The sequence below is a fragment of the Bombina bombina genome, chromosome 6 (genome assembly GCF_027579735.1).
Source record: "Bombina bombina isolate aBomBom1 chromosome 6, aBomBom1.pri, whole genome shotgun sequence".
Classification (NCBI taxonomy): Eukaryota; Metazoa; Chordata; class Amphibia; order Anura; family Bombinatoridae; genus Bombina; species Bombina bombina.
Window position 1 is genome coordinate 1,111,494,854 of NC_069504.1, and position 15,284 is coordinate 1,111,510,137.

At 40.8% G+C, this 15,284-nt stretch overlaps 1 protein-coding gene across 1 annotated transcript in view; it reads right to left on the minus strand.

Moving 5' to 3' along the window:
* The window catches only part of MPPED1 (metallophosphoesterase domain containing 1), a 341,777-nt gene that overhangs the window by 51,399 nt on the left and 275,094 nt on the right, over nt 1–15,284 (minus strand). The window contains exon 4 of the mRNA XM_053716262.1: nt 5,416–5,531. Within this exon, the coding sequence (XP_053572237.1) occupies nt 5,416–5,531 (116 nt within the window). The remainder of the gene's footprint in view (nt 1–5,415; nt 5,532–15,284) is intronic.

Consider the following 15,284-nt stretch of genomic DNA (forward strand, 5'->3'; position numbering starts at 1 on the left):
GCATCAGCTATTATTAGACGAATGTAGCGATCACATATACGGCACCACATACAAATGCGTCACGTGTATTTTACCCCTCGGGCACTGTTCTTACTCTCATAAACTAACATAGTACTGGTGTCGCAAGTCGGTATCACATATTCAGCGCAAGGACTTACGTGGCAAAAATGGAGATATTTTACTCCATATTCACCTTGCCACACAGACAGGCGCAGCAAGCCTTGCGCTGAGTATATGAACACCTTAACTCCCTGGAAGTCTTAACAAACGCCTATGGCATATTCAATATTTACCTCTCAGCCGCCATCCCCCCACTGCAATAACTAATAAATGTATTAATTCCTAATCCGTCAACCCCCAAATCACAAAGTATCTAATAAAGTTATTAACCCCTAATCCGCCACCCACAATGCAAAGTATCTAATTACATTATTAACCCCTAATCCGCCAAACCTCCACAACGTAATCTACCTATTAATACTATTAACCCCTAATCTTCCAACCCCCCCCACAACGCAAAGTATTAATCTAATCACTAAGCCCCCTAACCTAATCCCCCTAAATCAACCCCAATTGCATAAAATAAAAAGACTATCTCTAAACAATTAATTAAAAATTACCAAAATAAAAAAATCCTAATTTAACATTAAAAAAATTCCTAAGGTTAAATTAAAAAAAAAAAATCTAATATTACAAAAAATAAAAAAAATCTAAGTTTACAGAAAAAAAATAAACAAAATTATCTAAAATTAAAAAATGTAAACCTAATCTAATACCCCTATAAAAACAAAAAAGCCACCCCAAATAAAAACACAGACTAATCTAACACTAAACTACCAATAACCATTAAAAGGGCATTGCCCTGAAGAAATCAGCTCTTTTCTATTAAAAAATACAAATTAACCCCTAAGAGTAAAACCCCAAGACAACCCCCAAATAATAAGACCTAACTCTAAAAAAATCTAATCTACCAATTGCCCCTAAAGGGGCATTTGTATGGTCAATCAGCTCTTTTGCTGCACAATAAAAAATAAAAATAGCCCTAATCTAAACCCCCCCCTAAAAAAAAACCCTAACACTTACCCCAAAAAATGTACATACCATTTCTGAAGTCCGGACATCAATCTTCTTCCAGGTGGAGCAAAGTCTTCATCCAAGCAGCGAAGATCTTCTTCCAGGGCAGCACCATCTTCCATTTTCATCTCGGTGGTGTGGAGGCAGAGCGAAGCTGGAACGGCAGCCGCGCAGACATCCAATGTGGAGGGTCAACTTCATGTGATCGTCCTCCGCACACTGAAGATTGAATGCAAGGTACCTGTTTTATATTGGGGTACCTTGCAATTCTATTGGCTGAAAATGTCATATCAGCCAATAAGATGAGAGCTACTTAAATCCTATTGGCTGATTTGAACAATTACAAAAATTACAAAAGTCCCTTTTAAGGGTTATAGGTAGTTTAGTGTTAGTGTAATACATGAACCGCGTTTGACCATTTCTTTGCTGCCTGTCTTTTCACCCATTATATACCTTTGTTACTTGGATTTTGAAACAAGCAATACAGCTTTTTGCACAAGTCTGAGTCTGGGACTATCTTTTTGTTACTGTTCGCCCTTACCGGGTGCGTTGGTTGCTGTTGATTATTTCTTGTTGGAGTGGCGGTGGAACGCTCCTTTTACTGCACTGGTACAGCTGACAGATTCGGGATATGTCAGTGTGACGTCAAGAGGGGGTGTGGTGCTTACGCGAAGATCACTGCTTTGCCGATTACCATACTGAGCAGATGTCCGAGCGCTTCCCTGAAGCTGTGTTTACTATGTATTTATAGATGTTAGTGCATATGTATTTAAGTATATGTTTTACTGTATATGTACTGTACATATTTCACATTCCAATGTTCTTCGCTTACAAGATAATGTACTTTTTATTGTAAATACAATGCATACAGTATACAGTGTATATATATATTTGTCATCCTAAACCTTGCACTCACTTAAAATCTTAGTAGATACCTGTACGCAACTTTAAAGTTCTTGTATTGAAACAGGCGTTTCTAGATAGGCACTCACAGGATTTTTTCTTAAAATTCAGACTTCCTTTATTTTCAATCCATTAAAACATGTCAATGCTTCCGCTGGAATACCAGCCTTTTTCAAGACAGTATAATAAAGTGCTCAGAGCACTTTATTGATAGTATGCACTTTATTATTACTGTCTTGAAAAAGGCTGGTATTCCAGCGGAAGCATTGACATGTTTTAATGGATTGAAAATAAAGGAAGTGTGAATTTTAAGAAAAAATCCTGTGAGTGCCTTTTTACAAATGCATATATAAATATATATATATTATATATACACACCTATGCCTGTATATCTATTCCTATAGATATATAGAATATCTAAATATTTTTCATAGTATGGCCTCGATTTATCAAAGTCTGGCGGACCTGATCCGCCAGTGGGGATCAGGTCCGCCAGACCTCGCTGAATACGGAGAGCAATACGCTCTCCATATTCAGCATTGCACCAGCAGCTCACAAGAGCTACTGGTTCAACGCTGCCCCCTGCAGAATCAAGGCCAATCGGCCGCCAGCAGGGGGTGTCAATCAACCCGATCGTACTCGATCGGGTTGAATTGCGGCGATTCCTGTCCGCTTGCTCAGAGCAGGCGGACAGGGTTATGTAGCAGCAGTCTCTTGACCACTGCTTCATAACTTGTGTTTCTGGCGAGTCTGAATACTCGCCAGAAACACAGCCCTTCAAGCTCCGTACGGAGCTTGATAAATATGGGCCTATGTATAATAATTTGAAATAGTTATCATTAATATTTGTATATATTTTATATTTAATATTTCAATAACGCGCACTGAAGATAGCAATTCTTCATGTACTCTAACCCAACCGCATTAGTCCTAAGTTGCGAACCTCGATGCGGGTTACACATATTTTACATTCCTATGTTCTTCACATAGAAAATAATGTACTTTTTATTATTAAATATATCTTTCTATATATATCTGATACTGTTCATGTAAAATACATATCTATATTTATAGGTATATATACTGTACAGTATATACAGGTATATAAAGATATATATATATATAACACATAGAAACACCCAGCACTCACCAGCTAGCTCACAGCTAAGATAAAATCACAACTGGAAAGGTTAGTCACCGCATCTGGCCAAATGGGAAAGCTCAGGCACCACGTCAAGGTCCTTTCCTTAGCCTGAGTCCCTAACACATGCACACCATCATGCGAGCTCACAAAGCTAAACAAACTGAGAACAAAGAAGGGGTGCACAGGTGGCTGTAATCACCCATAGAAAATACAAAACATGGAAGGGAACTGCACTCCAAGACCGGATCAGGTACACATCCTGTAACTCAGTAACATCCAGCCCTGGGTGCTAAATAGCACTCCAAAAAAGCTGTGATGTCACCAGAGCCACAGGCAGTTAACCCCAGTCCGGAATGGGTGCAAGAACCAAGGGAGATTACAAATAAAAAGTAATACAACACATAGAAACACCCAGCACTCACCAGCTAGCTCACAGCTAAGATAAAATCACAACTGGAAAGGTTAGTCACCGCATCTGGCCAAATGGGAAAGCTCAGATACCACATCAAGGTCCTTTCCTTAGCCTTAACCTTTCCAGTTGTGATTTTATCTTAGCTGTGAGCTAGCTGGTGAGTGCTGGGTGTTTCTATGTGTTGTATTACTTTTTATTTGTAATCTCCCTTGGTTCTTGCACCCATTACGGACTGGGGTTAACTGCCTGTGGCTCTGGTGACATCACAGCTTTTTTGGAGTGCTATTTAGCACCCAGGGCTGGATTTTACTGAGTTACAGGATGTGTACCTGATCCGGTCTTGGAGTGCAGTTCCCTTCGATGTTTTGTATTTTCTATGGGTGATTACAGCCACCTGTGCACCCCTTCTTTGTTCTCAGCTTGTTTAGCTTTGTGAGCTCGCATGATGGTGTGCCTGTGTTAGGGACTCAGGCTAAGGAAAGGACCTTGACGTGGTGCCTGAGCTTTCCCATTTGGCCAGATGCGGTGACTAACCTTTCCAGTTGTGATTTTATCTTAGCTGTGAGCTAGCTGGTGAGTGCTGGGTGTTTCTATGTGTTGTATTACTTTTTATTTGTAATCTCCCTTGGTTCTTGCACCCATTCCAGACTGGGGTTAACTGCCTGTGGCTCTGGTGACATCACAGCTTTTTTGGAGTGCTATTTAGCACCCAGGGCTGGATGTTACTGAGTTACAGGATGTGTACCTGATCCGGTCTTGGAGTGCAGTTCCCTTCCATGTTTTGTATTTTCTATGGGTGATTACAGCCACCTGTGCACCCCTTCTTTGTTCTCAGTTTGTTTAGCTTTGTGAGCTCGCATGATGGTGTGCCTGTGTTAGGGACTCAGGCTAAGGAAAGGACCTTGACGTGGTGCCTGAGCTTTCCCATTTGGCCAGATGCGGTGACTAACCTTTCCAGTTGTCATTTTAACTTTTTTGGAGTGCTATTTAGCACCCAGGGCTGGATTTTACTGAGTTACAGGATGTGTACCTGATCCGGTCTTGGAGTGCAGTTCCCTTCCATGTTTTGTGTATATATATATATATATATATATATATATATATATATATATATATAAATATGTGTTTACAATCAAAAGTACATAGTTCTGTATGTTAAGAATATTGGGATGTGAAATATTCATAATCCATGTTGATTTTAGCGCATTTGATTAAACGCAATTGGGTAGCGCGCAAATATGGCTGTTTTTTTTTTTCAGTTTGCATGCAGTCTAAGGGAGAATACGTTAACATGGTCGCAATATTTTTGCTCGCATGCTAACGTTAAACTATCAACTTGTAATAAGAGATCAACCTAAAAAGCCTCCGTTTAGTGGTTACCATGTGAGCTGGAGCGCTAAATAGCGCTCCACTCGTAATCTAGCCCACAGTATGTAGTGTCTTTATAGAACAATGTGACCAGTTTTTGCATTTCATACCAGAATAGATCATTTCACAAATATAGTTTTATTCTAACATTTCCATCTCAGACATCAGAAAATACTAAAGAACAGCACTTGGGATTTCACCAGCATTATTTTCATAAAGAAAAATGAGAGATAATTATGATGCTTCCATTGATTGTCTATACAATAGACTCTTAATGGTTTGCCTATATATATATCTCCAATTGTATCATCTTTTAGAAGCAGCTGTCAAATCTAAAATGCAGAAAACAATACAAAGCCATAAATAGATCTCTCCATTCCATTCCAAATATTTAAATTCCTTTACTACTAAATATGAGATCTTTGTGCAATGTGTGGCACTCTCTGCCAGCCCCTGAGTTAACCAAAGGCACGTACCGCTGAGAAATACAAAATAACAGTGATCTGCATCTTACCTAGAGGGGGCCCATGTGTAATAAGGATGTCTGTTCCTTCAGGTATTAGATTCCACTTGTCTAGTAGGGCTTGACCCCGCGGAAGGTTAAATCCCCAACCATAGAACCAGGGCTGCCTGTCACAAATAGGGAAATGTGTTTAGCTACACAAGTATTCGATCAGATATACAGAAAGGCATTTGTGAAAACATACACATCATGTTATTATTATTATTATTATTATTATTATTATTATTATTATTATTATTACTAATACTAAATTGGGAGAATAACCCTTACAAATGCAGAGTGAAATAAATATATTTTCAGAAGCTATTATTATTATTATTATTATTATTATTATTAAGTATTAGATCAGGTATGCAATATGCAGAAACACATTTGTGAAAACACCTACATCGTATTATTTTTATTATTAATATTCACCAAAATTACAAGTTTTGCACTAAACCCGGTGCGTAAATCACGCTAAAAATCTAGCGGTACCGCACTTGCCATAGCGCTGCCATTACAAGTTACAAAAAAACCTTCTTGTGTTGTGCGATATGGTGCGTTAAGCTCCATACCGCACAAAAGCCAAGGCCTGACTTGACGTGCTCGTACACGTATCCCCCTATAGACATCAATGGAGAAAAAGTGTTAGAAAACACTAACACCTGTGATTGCGGAATGGCGATCACTATAACGCAATCCCCATTGATGTCTATCAATAAACCCCTAGTCTTAATACCCCTAATCCGCCGCCCCGACATCGCCGACACTAAATAAAGTTATTACCTCTAAACTGTCGCCCCCGACATCGCCAACACTAAATAAAGTTATTAACCCCTAAACCACCACCCCCGACATCGCCAACACTAAATAAAGATATTAACCCCTAATCCGTCGCCCCGACATCGCCGACACTAAATAAACCTATTAACCTCTAAACCTCCGGCCCCCCACATCGCAACTACTAAAATAAACCTATTAACCCCTAAACCGCCACCCCCGCATCACAAATATTAAACTAAACATATTAACCCCTAAACCGCCAGTCCCCCACATCGTGACAAACTAAATTAAACTATTAACCCCTAAACCTAACACCCCCTAACTTTGAATTAAACTTACAATATAATTACCTTAAAATAAAAAAACGTACTGTGAAATAAAAAAAAACATAAGCTTAAACTCAGGGGAGGACCAAGACCAATTAGGGCCCCTGGGCAAAAATTAGGGAAGGGCCCCCACCATCTCACACTGACCCAAATGTATTCAAATTTATGCAAATGAACATGGCAGCCTCCCTGCCCTGGGCCCCCGAGCAACAAACCCTACATCAAGGGCCAGGGTCCCACTAAACCCACACTTTCCTGCTTAGTTACTGATAAAGCAGCTGTCAGCCCCAGCTTAAGCAGGACACCAGTAGCCATGGAGATGCCATTTGTGGGACCCCTTCATGCTGGGCCCTCGGTCCAGCTCCTATTTGTCCAGCTAATCAGTCCTCCCCTGCTTAAACTATAAATAAACCTAACATTACTATTTAGAAAACTAAAATAAACTAAAAATAAAAAACCTAAATTACAAAATTAAAAATCCTAACACTACAAAATTTATTTTTTTACAAAAAAACTGTTTAAAATTACGAAAAATAAAAAAAATCTAAGATGACAAAAGTTAGTAAACAAAATTATCCAAAATAATAAAAATTAAACCTAATCTAATACCCCTATAAAAACACCCCCTAATCTAGCAATAAACTACCAATAGCCTTTTGTAGGGCATTGTCCTGAAGAAATCAGCTCTTTTACATTAGAAAAATTATAAAGTACCCCCTAACAGTAAAACCCCACACCCGCCCAACCCCCCAAAATAAAAAAAAAACTAACTCTAAAAAAACCTATGCTTCCCATTGCTCCTAAAGGGGCATTTGTATGGGCATTGCTCTTAAAAGGGCAATCAGCTCTTTAGTGCCCAATAAAAAATAAAAAAAGCCCTAATCTGAAAATTAAACCCACCCAAAAAAAACTAACACTAACCACAAAAAATGTACTCACCATTCCTGAAGTGGGGACATCCATCTTCTTCCAGGCAGAGTAAAGTCTTCATCCAGGCAGCAACATCTTCATCCAGCGCGGGGCCATCTTCTTTCTTCATCCCTGTGGCGAAGAGCTTTGGCGGCATGGAGCAGGCTCGCTGGAGCCGCGGACGTCCAACACGGAGCCTCCTCTTCACTGGATCTCCGCTGCACACTAAAGATTGAATGCAAGGTACCCCTGTTATATTGGGGTACCTTGCATTCCTATTGGCTGAAATGTTGAAATCAGCCAATAAGGGCAATGCCCATACAAATGCCCTTTCAGGGGTAATAGGTAGCTTAGATTTTTTTAGTATAGGATTGGGCGGATTGAGCACCGCAGCCTCCGAGGTAGCAGACAAGTTATGAAGCAGCGGTCTTTAGACTGCTGCTTCACAACTTCTGTTTCCGGGGAGCCTGAAGGCTCGTGCGGAAACAAGGGGAACAAAGCCCATTCGGCCCTTGTTAAATCGATCCCTTTATCTGAATCGTGAAAGTTTAATTTTGACTAGACTATTCACTTAAATAGTTAGAGAGAAACCCCCATATGTTATTGACTTTGGGGCATTCTCACCACATACTGTATGTAGGTAGGTGCCCTCTTTTTTACATCCCCTGTAGCAATTTTTTAGCCCCCTTTAATTAGATGTGAGATTTTTAATAGGTTAAGAACCATTGAAATGTAGTCTTAATACATTTACCTCTCAGATCTACACCTGGGTACTTTTAAAGTTTCCTTTCAGTATTTTAATTGTGAGTTTTCCAATGGAGTGACTAGTCTGTGTGAAATGATGAACAACCAGGGTGCAGTATTTTTTATTTATTTTTTAAATACATTTTTATTGAAGGTAACAAACATATCATAGTGTACAGAATACAAAATGCAGATAGGACCACAGGTCCAGACATAACAGAAATAGCATATTCAGTTTACATAGAAATCAGTGTCACAGAATATCAAGTGTCTGAACCGTAGAGGCGATCTAGAAGGATACCTATTTTCCTTTTTAGTGCAGTAAACATAAGAAAAACCATGTATATGTACATAAAAGTAGGTGTTGGGTACTGCTTCCCATATCTGTGGGCTTAAACCACATAATTTAAGGTAACAATGGTAACAACATATGAGCAAGCATTGGTCTAGTCACAGCCATCGTCAAATGTCTGTGATATCATCAGAGCAAAACATACAAAATCAGGTGTGTATGGGAAAGGGGGTAGGGGGAAGAATGAGAAGGGAAAAGCTCAGAAAAGGGGAAAAAGAAAAAAAGCATGAAGGGAAGAAGAGAAAGAAGAGATCTGGTAGATTCTCAGAAGGGAATGCGACTCAGTCTATCTTAAACTCTAGCTTTTGCGTGTAGAGAATTCCAAGGTTCCCATATTTGAGAGTACAAGTCAAGGGTACCTCTATTGATAGAAACTGCCTCCTCCATGCCTCTGATGTAATTGGTAATTTCTAATATTTTATGTAATGGGGGGTAACCTGTTGCTTCCAGTGTCTCGCTAGAGCGAGTTTCGTTGCCATCATGACATATATTAATGGGTTTTTTTGGGCCTTGGTGCTCTGGGGATGCTCTATGTGGAGTAAGCATCTCTCTGGGGTTCGTACTGTTGGGATGCCAAGTTTGTCGCATAGGTCTAGTACCTCTTTGCGCAAATTTTGTATGCAGGGGCATTCCCACCATATGTGTCTATCATCACCTCTATTTCCACAATTCCTCCAACATAAATCTGAGTTAGTGTGTGAAAGTCTGTGTAGTCTGTCCGGGACCCAATGCCATCTAGTCAGGAGCTTGTAGTAAAGTTCAAACAGTGTGACACAGTGGATTGTTGTTTTAGTTAATATAATAGCACTCTCCCAGCTTTCCGTTTCCCCAACAAATCTAAGGTCTCTTTCCCATGCTAGAATGTTATGGGTCTTTTTTAGTTTTATGGAATCCATTAAGCATGTGTAGTGTATTGTCATAGGTCTCCTTTCCCTGCAGTCCTGCCTTCCATCTTGTTTCCCATTAGGTCATATCTCTAGGGGTCGAGGTGGTAAACCCCCAACTATGTAAAATGGGCCGAAATCTCATTGATTCGAATGTGAGTTTTTGGGGGATGTCAAATATTAGGTTCATTTCATTAGTAGTAAGCCAACTGGCTACATCGAATAGGTCTGTGAGAATTCGCAAACTCGAGGTTTCCCAAAGTTTGGGATTAGATTCGGGGAGGCCCAAGATCAGGCCCCTGATACTATGGATTGAGGAAGGGTGAGGGGCTACCTGAGGATAGTGTCTTAGTTTGTGCCAAGCTTTTAGGCAATCAAGTAAGACTGAATTAGTAATCGGGAATTTAGTTAAGCAGTGTTGCGGGTGTCATGGGAGATCCTGTAGAAAAACATTGGTAAGAAGCGATGCTTGCTCTATCTCGTACCATCTGGGGCGCTCATCTGATCCCTGCCAGTTAGAGATATGAGTCAACATTGCAGCATCATAGTAGGATTTTAAATTAGGTAATCCCAACCCGCCTTTTGCTATTGGCGCTTGTAGGATAGCACGCGCTATACAGGGTTTGGTGTTGCCCCAAACATAGGTGTTTAGGACCGATTGGAATCGGTCTAGGAGGGTTTTCGGAACTCCTAGGGGCAAGCATCTGAAGAGGTATGTAAGTTTCGGGAGCAGCATCATCTTGAAAGCAGAGATTCTCCCCATCCAGGATAACTCTGTATCTGGGTAATGTGACATCGTGGGTTAGGGATTGTAATATACAAGAGTAGTTCCCCTCCACCACCCTTTTTGGGTCGTGCGAGAGGAACACCCCTAGATGTTTAATGCCATCTCTATTCCATTTGAAGGAATAATGCTCACAGAGACTGACAATTTGGGCCTCAGGTAGGTTCAGGGGATAAGCCTCAGTTTTATCTACATTTAGCTTGTAGTACGAGAGAGTACCAAAGAGTCTAAATAGGTCAAAGAGGGGAGGTAAGGATCTAATGGGGTACGATAAGAAGACTGTGAGGTAATCAGCGAAGAGGCTCAGTTTCTGAAGGATACCATGGAGAAAGAGGCCTTTAATGTCTGGATGTTGACATGGCTCAATGGCTATAGTGAACAGGAGTGGGGAGAGAGGGCACCCCTGTCTAGTCCCGTTACTGAGAGAAAAGAGGTCAGAGCAGAAGCCCAATCCTCTCACTCTGGCTGTGGGGCCAGAATATAAGGCTCTAATGGCCACTTGAAAAGCTCTCGGGATACCCAGATGTTTCATAACCTCATCCATATAATCCCACCTGACCCTGTCAAACACCTTCTTGGCATCAAACGACAGGGTCAGGAGTGGGAGGCCCATTTTCTGCGTCTCTGTAAAGATTTTTAAAAGTCTCCTAGTGCTATCTGAGCCCTGTCTAAACAGGGTAAAACCAACTTGGTCTCTATGGATGATAGTAGGCAACAGTTTAGATAATCTACTAGCTAAAATTTTAGCAAATAATTTGACATCTATGTTTATGAGCGATATGGGACGATAGCTAGAACATAGCTGAGGGTCTTTCCCTTCCTTAGGTATGGTTAAGATACTGGCCTCAAGAAACTCAGGGAGTAACGAGCCTGATTCAAAGGCTTGGGTAAAGAGCCTCTGTAAGTAAGGTGAGAGAATGTCACTATAGGACCTATAAAATAGGGGGGAAAAGCCGTCCGGGCCAGGGGTCTTATGGAGCTTTAGCTGTTTAATTGCTTTTTTAATTTCAAGTAGATTAATAGGTTCAGATAGTTGTTCGGCCCAATCTTCAGTCAGTATAGGTATGTTTAATGTTTTTAGAAATTTAGTTATAGTCAGGCGTTGTGCTATGTCTATATTTTCCTGTTTACCAATATTATATACGTTTTCATAGTAAGTTCTAAATGCCTCACCTATCTCTTTCGGGGAGTAAACTACTCTACTCTCTATTTTAATTCTTTGAATTAGGGATGATTTAAAGGGACAGTATACACTAATTTTTATATAACTGCATGTAAAAGACACTACTATAAAGAATAAGATGCACAGATACTGATATAAAAATCCAGCATTAAAACGGTTTAAAAACTTACTTAGAAGCTGTCCGTTTAGCTCTGTTGAAAAGGCAGCTGGAAAGCCCACTGCAAGTGGCAAATAAGACACTCCCCCCTCCCCCTTCTTTTGCATATGAAAAGACCCTTTACACAAACAGGAGCAAGCTGGAGAAGGTATCTGACTGTATTCACATAAAACTTAGGGGCTTGGTAAGGAGTCTGAAAATCAGAGCAATGTTATTTAAAAATAAGCAAAACTATACATTTTTTTAAAAGACAAACTTTATGGGCTATATAAATAGATCATCTACAAAACATTTATGCAAAGAAAAAATGAGTGTATAATGTCCCTTTAAGTCTCGCTCTAAGTTTATTGGCCAGAAGTCAATCTGCTCGGTTTCCTTGATAGTAGAACAATTGTTTAAACCGAAGGATATTTTCCTGTATCTTTTGTAATTCTTTATTTGTTATTTCTGCCCGAACCTCCCCAATGTGCGCGGCTAAATTACTAGAAGGGCCTGTTTTATTGTCTCTCTCTAATGTTCTTAATTCTCCAAACAGCTGTGCTAGGGTCGCCCCCTTTTCTCGGTGTAGCCGAGCTGCCCTTTTTAGGAAAGTCCCTCTCATGTACGCCTTCATAGAGGCCCATAAGATGTCATCTTTAGTCTGTCCTAGGTCATTGAGCGAGAAAAATTCTGTTAAATCTTTGGCTGTCTGAGTTGTCATGGGGTTTTTAATTAGGTAGTCTGTGAGTCTCCATGTCCCCTTCCCACCCCCTTTTGGAGAGAAGGTTAGATCGATAGAGACCATATCGTGGTCCGACCATGGACACACCGTGATCTGAGCACGGGAAATACTGTCAAGAGACCAAGAGTCACAGAAAATTGTGTCTATTCGGGAGTAAGAATTGTGGGCTCTGGAAAAGAATGTGTAGTCACGGTCAGAGGAGTTCAGACATCTCCAAGAGTCAAATAGGTTATACTGTGTCATGATGTTCTGAAATTTCTTAGGCCTATATTTGGAGTTCGGCGGTAGCCGTCAAAACCAGCGTTAGAGGCTCCTAACGCTGGTTTTGGCCGCCCGCTGGTATTTGGAGTCAGTGATTAAAGGGTCTAACGCTCACTTTTCAGCCGCGACTTTTCCATACCGCAGATCCCCCTACGCCATTTGCGTAGCCTATATTTTCAATGGGATCTTTCTAACGCTGGTATTTAGAGTCGTTTCTGAAGTGAGCGTTAGAGCTCTAACGACAAGATTCCAGCCGCCTGAAAATAGCAGGAGTTAAGAGCTTTCTGGCTAACGCCGGTTTATAAAGCTCTTAACTACTGTACCCTAAAGTACACTAACACCCATAAACTACCTATGTACCCCTAAACCGAGGTCCCCCCACACCGCCGCCACTCGATTAAAATTTTTAACCCCTAATCTGCCGACCGCCACCTACGTTATACTTATGTACCCCTAATCTGCTGCCCCTAACCCCGCCGACCCCTATATTATATTTATTAACCCCTAACCTGCCCCCCACAACATCGCCGCCAGCTACTTAAAATAATTAACCCCTAATCTTCCGACCGCAAATCGCCGCCACCTACGTTATCCCTATGTACCCCTAATCTGCTGCCCTAACATCGCCGACCCCTATATTATATTTATTAACCCCTAATCTGCCCCCCTCAACGTCGCCGACACCTGCCTACACTTATTAACCCCTAATCTGCCGAGCGGACCTGAGCGCTACTATAATAAATGTATTAACCCCTAATCCGCCTCACTAACCCTATCATAAATAGTATTAACCCCTAATCTGCCCTCCCTAACATCGCCGACACCTAACTTCAATTATTAACCCCTAATCTGCCGACCGGAGCTCACCGCTATTCTAATAAATGTATTAACCCCTAAAGCTAAGTCTAACCCTAACACTAACACCCCCCTAAGTTAAATATAATTTTTATCTAACGAAATAAATTAACTCTTATTAAATAAATTATTCCTATTTAAAGCTAAATACTTACCTGTAAAATAAATCCTAATATAGCTACAATATAAATTATAATTATATTATAGCTATTTTAGGATTAATATTTATTTTACAGGCAACTTTGTTATTATTTTAACCAGGTAAAATAGCTATTAAATAGTTAAGAACTATTTAATAGTTACCTAGTTAAAATAATAACAAATTTACCTGTAAAATAAATCCTAACCTAAGTTATAATTAAACCTAACACTACCCTATCAATAAAATAATTAAATAAACTACCTACAATTACCTACAATTAACCTAACACTACACTATCAATAAATTAATTAAACACAATTCCTACAAATAAATACAATTAAATAAACTAGCTAAAGTACAAAAAATAAAAAAGAACTAAGTTACAGAAAATAAAAAAATATTTACAAACATAAGAAAAATATTACAACAATTTTAAACTAATTACACCTACTCTAAGCCCCCTAATAAAATAACAAAGCCCCCCAAAATAAAAAATTCCCTACCCTATTCTAAATTAAAAAAGTTACAAGCTCTTTTACCTTACCAGCCCTGAACAGGGCCCTTTGCGGGGCATGCCCCAAGAATTTCAGCTCTTTTGCCTGTAAAAAAAAACATACAATACCCCCCCCCCCCAACATTACAACCCACCACCCACATACCCCTAATCTAACCCAAACCCCCCTGAAATAAACCTAACACTAAGCCCCTGAAGATCTTCCGACCTTGTCTTCACCATCCAGGTATCACCGATCCGTCCTGGCTCCAAGATCTTCATCCAACCCAAGCGGGGGTTGGCGATCCATAATCCGGTCCAGAAGAGGCTCCAAAGTCTTCCTCCTATCCGGCAAGAAGAGGACATCCGGACCGGCAAACATCTTCTCCAAGCGGCATCTTCGATCTTCTTCCATCCGGAGCGAAGCGGCAGGATCCTGAAGACCTCCAGCGCGGAACATCCATCCGGACCGACGACTGAACGACGAATGACTGTTCCTTTAAGGGACGTCATCCAAGATGGCGTCCCTCGAATTCCGATTGGCTGATAGGATTCTATCAGCCAATCGGAATTAAGGTAGGAATTTTCTGATTGGCTGATGGAATCAGCCAATCAGAATCTAGTTCAATCCGATTGGCCGATCCAATCAGCCAATCAGATTGAGCTCGCATTCTATTGGCTGATCGGAACAGCCAATAGAATGCAAGCTCAATCTGATTGGCTGATTGGATCAGCCAATCGGATTGAACTTGATTCTGATTGGCTGATTCCATCAGCCAATCAGAAAATTCCTACCTTAATTCCGATTGGCTGATAGAATCCTATCAGCCAATCGGAATTCGAGGGACGCCATCTTGGATGACGTCCCTTAAAGGAACAGTCATTCGTCGTTCAGTCGTCGGTCCGGATGGATGTTCCGCGCTGGAGGTCTTCAGGATCCTGCCGCTTCGCTCCGGATGGAAGAAGATCGAAGATGCCGCTTGGAGAAGATGTTTGCCGGTCCGGATGTCCTCTTCTTGCCGGATAGGAGGAAGACTTTGGAGCCTCTTCTGGACCGGATTATGGATCGCCAACCCCCGCTTGGGTTGGATGAAGATCTTGGAGCCAGGACGGATCGGTGATACCTGGATGGTGAAGACAAGGTAGGAAGATCTTCAGGGGCTTAGTGTTAGGTTTATTTAAGGGGGGTTTGGGTTAGATTAGGGGTATGTGGGTGGTGGGTTGTAATGTTGGGGGGGGGGGTATTGTATGTTTTTTTTTACAGGCAAAAGAGCTGAACTTCTT